At 38.5% G+C, this 6595-nt stretch overlaps 1 protein-coding gene across 1 annotated transcript in view; it reads left to right on the forward strand.

Annotated features, from left to right (window-relative positions):
• Window positions 1-217: 217 nt before the first annotated feature.
• LOC110447500 overlaps window positions 218-6595 on the forward strand; it is a 114877-nt gene continuing 108499 nt past the window's right edge. Inside the window, exons 1-3 of the mRNA XM_021493236.1 lie at window positions 218-416; window positions 4011-4266; window positions 5988-6131. Coding sequence (XP_021348911.1) covers window positions 6005-6131 — 127 coding nt within the window. The 5' untranslated portion in view covers window positions 218-416; window positions 4011-4266; window positions 5988-6004. The remainder of the gene's footprint in view (window positions 417-4010; window positions 4267-5987; window positions 6132-6595) is intronic.

The raw sequence follows: 6595 nt of genomic DNA on the forward strand, positions 1-6595 counted from the left end.
AGTTGTCTCGGAGATTGACTGTCTGTCACATGTGATATTTGAAGCCTAGAAAGTGTGTCAACCTATCGCATTATTTGTGACTTCTTGTAAAACATTCTATGGTTTATACAGTCACCAAAAATCCTTTTATGTCATTAGTTAACCTTTAATAGAGTTTTATTAGCTGTAAGAATTATTTCTGCTGTACCATAGCTAAAATTGGTTCTCTTTGTGTTTCAGCCCATGACAATCCCGAATACAGCATTACTGTTACAGCTCCTTTCAGTACCACTCAGTCTGCTGAAAAATGTCTGGATGCTTTCAAAGCTCAACTTCCTTTTTTTTATAATGCGTTTGCAGCTAATTATGGTTGTGAAGATTTCATTACTGGGACTGTTGTTAATGATCAGAAAGTTGAAGTTGGGAGCTTAAATAAGGTATGATGTTTAAAGTCTAATGTATCCAATATGTCTTCAAATGCCTGAAGGGCAGAAGGGCGACAGGGGCAATGTTTTCAAACCATTAGTTCCCTGTGTACATACATGCCATATCTAACGATTTGCATTTCTCAAGAATTTCAATCGAAAAGGAACTAAGTTTGTTCAATCATTTTTATTAGTGAATAAACAATTAAAAGCTATATATGGATTCACACTGACCTTGGTCACAGAGAGGTCTTAAGTCACAGGGCAGCCACTTAAATTAGCACCAGATGTGTGAAAGTTGTGAATGGCCCGCCCATTGGTGTCATGCTCACTGATGTGTGAACAGTAACGCAATTAAATCAGGGATCACTAGGGGGCTGATGGGCGGGGCCAAAAGGGGTCAATTTGGCTATATTGCTACAAACGACTTCTGTAGAACTATGCACTGGATATCAATTATACTTGATCAAAAGCATTCATAGGAGGCAGGGATTCAAAATTGTACCAATGGTGTGGCTGACCCTCCAGGGGGCTGAGGGGCAGGGCCAAAAAGGGTTATGTGGCTATACTGCTTTAAGCAACTTCTTCTCTGGAACTATGAGATGGATATACACCATATTGGCTGGAAGCATCCATAGGTGGTCGGAATTAAAAATTGTACAAATGGTTGGGCTGACCCCCAGGGGGCTGAGGACGGGGCTAAAAGGGGGCAATTTGGCTATATTGCTTTAAGCGACTTCTTCTCTGGAACTCAGAGATAGATATCAGCCATATTTGACTGGAAGCATTCCTAGGTAGTGGAGATGTAAAATTGTAAAAATGGTGGGGCTGAGGGCTGGGCCAAAAGGGCGCAATTTGGCTATATGCTATAAACAACTTCTTCTGTAGAACTATGACATGGATATCGATCATATTTGGTTGGAGGCATTCATAGCAGGCAGGGATCCAAAATTGTACAAATGGTGGGGCTGACCCCCCAGGCTAAGGGGTGGGGCCCAAGTTTATTACTTGGAAATGGTTGAGATCCCCACCGTATAACCATATATACAATTGCTGAGTATAAAGAGAAGAATGCACATTTACTTCCAGGATGGCTCTAGGGTCTGGCCCCACCCCTGGAGACATAGTCCCTGGGTCATAACTTTGAAATGGTTGATATCCCCACCCCAGAACTATATATACAAATGCTGGGCATAAAGAGACGAATGCAGTCATGATATTAGATTAGACCCTGGGGTCTTACCGAACCCCTAGGGACCTAGTTCCATAGTCACAACTTGGAAACAGTTGAGATCCCCACCCTATAACCATATAGACAATTGCTGAGTATAAAGAGATGAATGCACATATGCTTCAAGGATGGCCTTTGGGTCTGCCCCACCCTTGGAGACTTACCCCCTGGGTCATAACTTCGAAATGGTTAAGATCCCCACCCCAAAACTATAAATACAAATGCTGGGCAAAAAGAGACGAATGCAGTCATGATATTAGAATTGATCCTGGGGTCTGGCCACAACCCTAGGGACCTAGTTTTTGAGTCACAGCTTGGAAACAGTTGAGATCCCCACCCCATAGCCATACATAAACTTGCTGGGCATGACAAATATAATACAGATATGCTACAAGGATTGGCCTAGGGGTCTGGCATATTCCCTTGGATGTCATTTGGAGAATATTTTGCCATGATTGCTTATATATCCAGGTGAGCGATACAGGCCCTCTGGGCCTCTTGTTATTTTGCACCAGAAAGTTATGGCATGTATGTGTATACCTGTATCACCCAATTGTCATGAAATATTAAGGCAGCCTTAGGTTTAATTAATAAGTTGGCTTTATTCCTATATATTGATCAATTCCAGGCAATAATTTTCCGAAACTTACTTTTTTTTAAATCCATAATAAGCCAGCAGTCAGATAATTCTAATATCCATTAAATTTCACCCTTTGTACATGGTCTACAAAGTTTTCAAAGGAAAACAAAATCTACGAATACAAAACTGCCACTAGAGAGTTGTTAGTTGTTAGTTTGCAGTCCTTCCTTCGGTCCAAATTCTATCCATTCAAAAATGTTATTTGGAGCATGTTTTCTGTACTTTTTCATCTGGAGTAACCAGATTTGATATGCAAGTACATCTTGGGATTGGGGAATGCAAAGAACAAGAAGTAGTTCATTGTGATCTATGCTTTGAACTGTGACCTTAGCCTTAATTTGTCCATGATGTATCCTCTATTCTGACTGAATTTGACTGAGCATCTCTAGGTGGAGGGGATTCAAAATTTTACAAATGATTGGACTAAAGGGATACTTTTGCCATATAGCTTTTAACAACTTGTCCTCTGGAACTAAAAGGTGAATATAATCAGCCATATTTGGTTGAAGACATTCTTGAGATGATGGGATTCAAAATTATACAAATGGAGGGGCTGATCCCAATGGGCAGGAATTAATCGAAGGGGTGGGTCTAAAATGGGTATTTTGGCTATATTGCTTTAAATAACTTCCTCTCTGGACCTATATGAGATGAATATCAACCATGTTTGGTTGGAAGTGTTCTTGAGTTTTGGGGCTTCAAAATTGTACAAAAGGAGGGGCAGAACCCCCAGGGACATAGGGGGCAGGGCCAAAGGGATAATATGGCCAAAGTGGTTAAACTAGGTGACTTCTTTTCTGGATCTAAGAGAAATCAACAATATTTTGTTGGGTGCATTCTCAGGTGGTTGGGATTCACACTTGAAAAATTGGAGGTGCTGACTCCCTAGGGGCTCAGGGTCAGGGCCAAAAAAGGTGATTTGGCAATATTTATGAGTGACTTCTTCTCTCAGGAACTTTTAGAGATGGATATCAACATTGTTTGGTTGGAAGCATTCTGCAGTGATAGAGATTCAATATTATACAAATGGAGGGGTTGAACCAAAGTGCTGAGGGGCTGAACCAAAGGCACAATTTTGCTATATTGGATAACATGACTTCTTCTCTGGAACTCAAAGATGGATTTCAATGATATTTGGTTGGAAGCATTTTACAATTTGTCTTTAAAATATCACAACAGCAAATAACAATTGCACTCTTGTTATCTTTATTGTTTATGATGTCTAGACGGGCGGGCATAGAGTGGATGATCCATATGAGGAGGATACTGCATTAACTCTTTTAACCCTACTGTGTTTTGAAACTTGCAATGATATATCGTGATTATACTGTCGCAAATTGAATTTTACTGGTGATACGGAGCAGAATAAGTCGGATGTATTAAACATTGACCTTCGAGGTCACGCTATTGTTCGTGACATCACGAATGATTCATTCAAGACTTGTCAGGATCAGTCAGGGTCATTGACATTATAAAAAATTGCCATTCGGTCTTCATATGCAAATGAGAAATTTGCTGATGGTTTATACCGTCACAAATTACATGTATTTTGATAGACCAATCAAATGCTTAGTTTCATCTCGAATGAATTAGAATTAAACTTAAAAGAGCAACTTATTTCTTCATACATGTATATACCAATGACAGTGGCACTGTCACATATTTTGTAAAAAAAAAAATCATATGAAAAATCATTTTATTTCAATGCTAATGTTTTGTATTTTTTGTTTTTCAGATTATTTTAAATGTAACAATAAACTTAGATCGTGCGGGATCAGATGCACACAAAACGTCTTGCCTAACTGCGTTTGAGGCCTTATTAAATGTTGGTGTTGTCTCACCACTCAGATTTTTCCCCCAATCTATTACTTGTGAAACTGGTGTTTCAACTGTGTTACCAGTCTACCCAGAATCAGCTGTTACCAGTTTCGGTTACTCCTGTTCTACACCTGGGCGGGTGCTGAGGACAATAGATACAGAAAACAAATGTGGTAAGTTGATTTGCTTGCCTCTAAATTTTTCATCTAGTATGTTACTCACGATCATTGGGTGAGGGGAATTCAGATTTATAAGAATGGACAGTCTCTGTCTTTTTGAAGGTAGTACCACAAATTGATTTGATAGAAAGTAGAGAATTATTGGAATTTCCAAAGGCTTACGTTTAAGCTTGCATGTGTTGGCCTATAATTGTATTTATTTGGTATGGATCATGCTATGATTGAGTAATACTGATTTTGTTTGAGTCAGGTAGGTAACTTAATCCGCCTACAGAACAATAAGTCATGGTATATGGCTTGTGAAGCTCCATAGGACAGTAGAATTCAAGTGTTCAAACAAATGACTTTGATCCTTTTCAATGTTGCAGTGGTCGTATGTGTTAAATTTTTAAATGACTAATTCTAAAGAAGCATTAACCCAGAGTCAAGACTTGATTTTTGGTCTGTAGCCTGCTGGTGTGTATCAATGGCTATTAGAATTGTTCAAATAAATGATGGTCAAGCTTCTACAACATTTCATACATAATCATGAGGTCAGGAATAGAGCACTACCAAGTTAGGTCACATGGGTCAAATCTATTGAAGATAATGTGTATGACTAAAGGGCTACATTCTTGTTATTATGTCCTTATCCTACTAGGGTTTAGTGACTACAAAGATTGTTCAAATTTGTGGCATTGGCCAAATTTTAATGTCACATGTGTTGAAAGTGCTATAGACTTCAAATTACTATTTTGAGAGAATCATGAGGTTTAAAATAATTACGATACGGTCAAGCCTTATCCGTAAATATGTATGTACCTGTAAGCCTAAGGGCTTTCTTATAATAAAGAATCAGAAAAACTGCTTGTGCAAAACCTCTATCAAGAGACCTATGTTTTGTGAGGGCACTTTTTAATGTTGAATCCCTTGGTAGTGATTTCATTGTGAACCTCGATTGAGAGACCACCCATGGGGAAATACCAGTTTGCACTTCTCAAGGGTGTTCTCAAAATACAGATTTACAGCAGTTGTCTTGTAACTTGTTAAGATATTCAAATAACTTCTTGCTCTGAACCGTGAAACCTGAAGTCATGATAATTGTTATCATTAAGCTTGATGGGGTGAAAGGCTGCTATCAAGCTTGATGGGGCGAAAGGCTGCTATCAAGCTTGATGGGGTGAAAGGCTGCTATCAAGCTTGATGGGGTGAAAGGCTGCTATCAAGCTTGATGGGGTGAAAGGCTGCTTTCAAGCTTGATGGGTCGAAAGGCTGCTATCAAGCTTGATGGGGTGAAAGGCTGCTATCAAGCTTGATGGGGTGAAAGGCTGCTATCAAGCTTGTTGAATTAAATGATATACTGTATAACCCATTCTAAGTGTCAAGGGTCATATATGTGATCAGTAAACAAATCCAGGGCAGAATTTGAGGCCTGGGGCTCTGGTCCTTTTGGAGCATTGTTAACCGTACTATTTAGCTAATTGATATATGAAAATGATTAATGATTTGTAAATATTAATGAAGATACAGGCCCTTCCTAATTTTGATTGTTAGACTTTCTGGACAATATTCCTTTTAAAAAGTGTTTATAATTGTATTTGAACAAGTATACTGCTCATGATCAAGTGGAGGTCAAAACTGGAACTGACTTTGTATATACTTACTGATGTTTAATAATGCCATTGTTCAGATAAAACTCCAGGACAAATACATGTTATATTTTGAATTGATTGCAGTACCAACTATTCCTGGGATGTTTGAGGCAAATGGTGTTTCTGTAAACTGTACGGATGGTTTATACCAGGACGCTGTAGGACAGACAAGCTGTAAGCAATGCCCTGATGGAACAGTGGCAGCCACAACAAGGGATGCATGTTTAAGTATGTCTCAGTAACCATAGAAATATTTAATTGTTTCTGTTCCAACACCTATAGATAACTATAAACATATTACAAATTTCCATTTCAGACACCTGTATAGATAGCAAAAAATAACGTTTAGATGTGTCATTTAAGATAACTGTGAAAGACCTACAAAAATATTAAAGTGTCATCTGTCCTTGTAACTATTGAAATGTTTAGGTGTGTCTCCTCTAACACCTGTCTAGATAAATATAAAATGTTATGGTGTGTCTCCTCTAACACCTGCCCTTGTAACTATAGAAATGTTAAGATGTGTCTCCTCAAACATATATCCTTGTAACTAGAAATGTTAAGGTGTGTCTCCTCTAACACCTGTCTAGATAACTATAAAATGTTATAAAAGGTGTGTCTCCTCTAACATCTGTCCTTGTAACTATAGAAATGTTAAGGTGTGTCTCCTCTAACATCTGTCCTTGTAACTA

Source organism: Mizuhopecten yessoensis, unplaced genomic scaffold, assembly GCF_002113885.1.
Source record: "Mizuhopecten yessoensis strain PY_sf001 unplaced genomic scaffold, ASM211388v2 scaffold3453, whole genome shotgun sequence".
In the NCBI taxonomy this organism is placed as follows: Eukaryota; Metazoa; Mollusca; class Bivalvia; order Pectinida; family Pectinidae; genus Mizuhopecten; species Mizuhopecten yessoensis.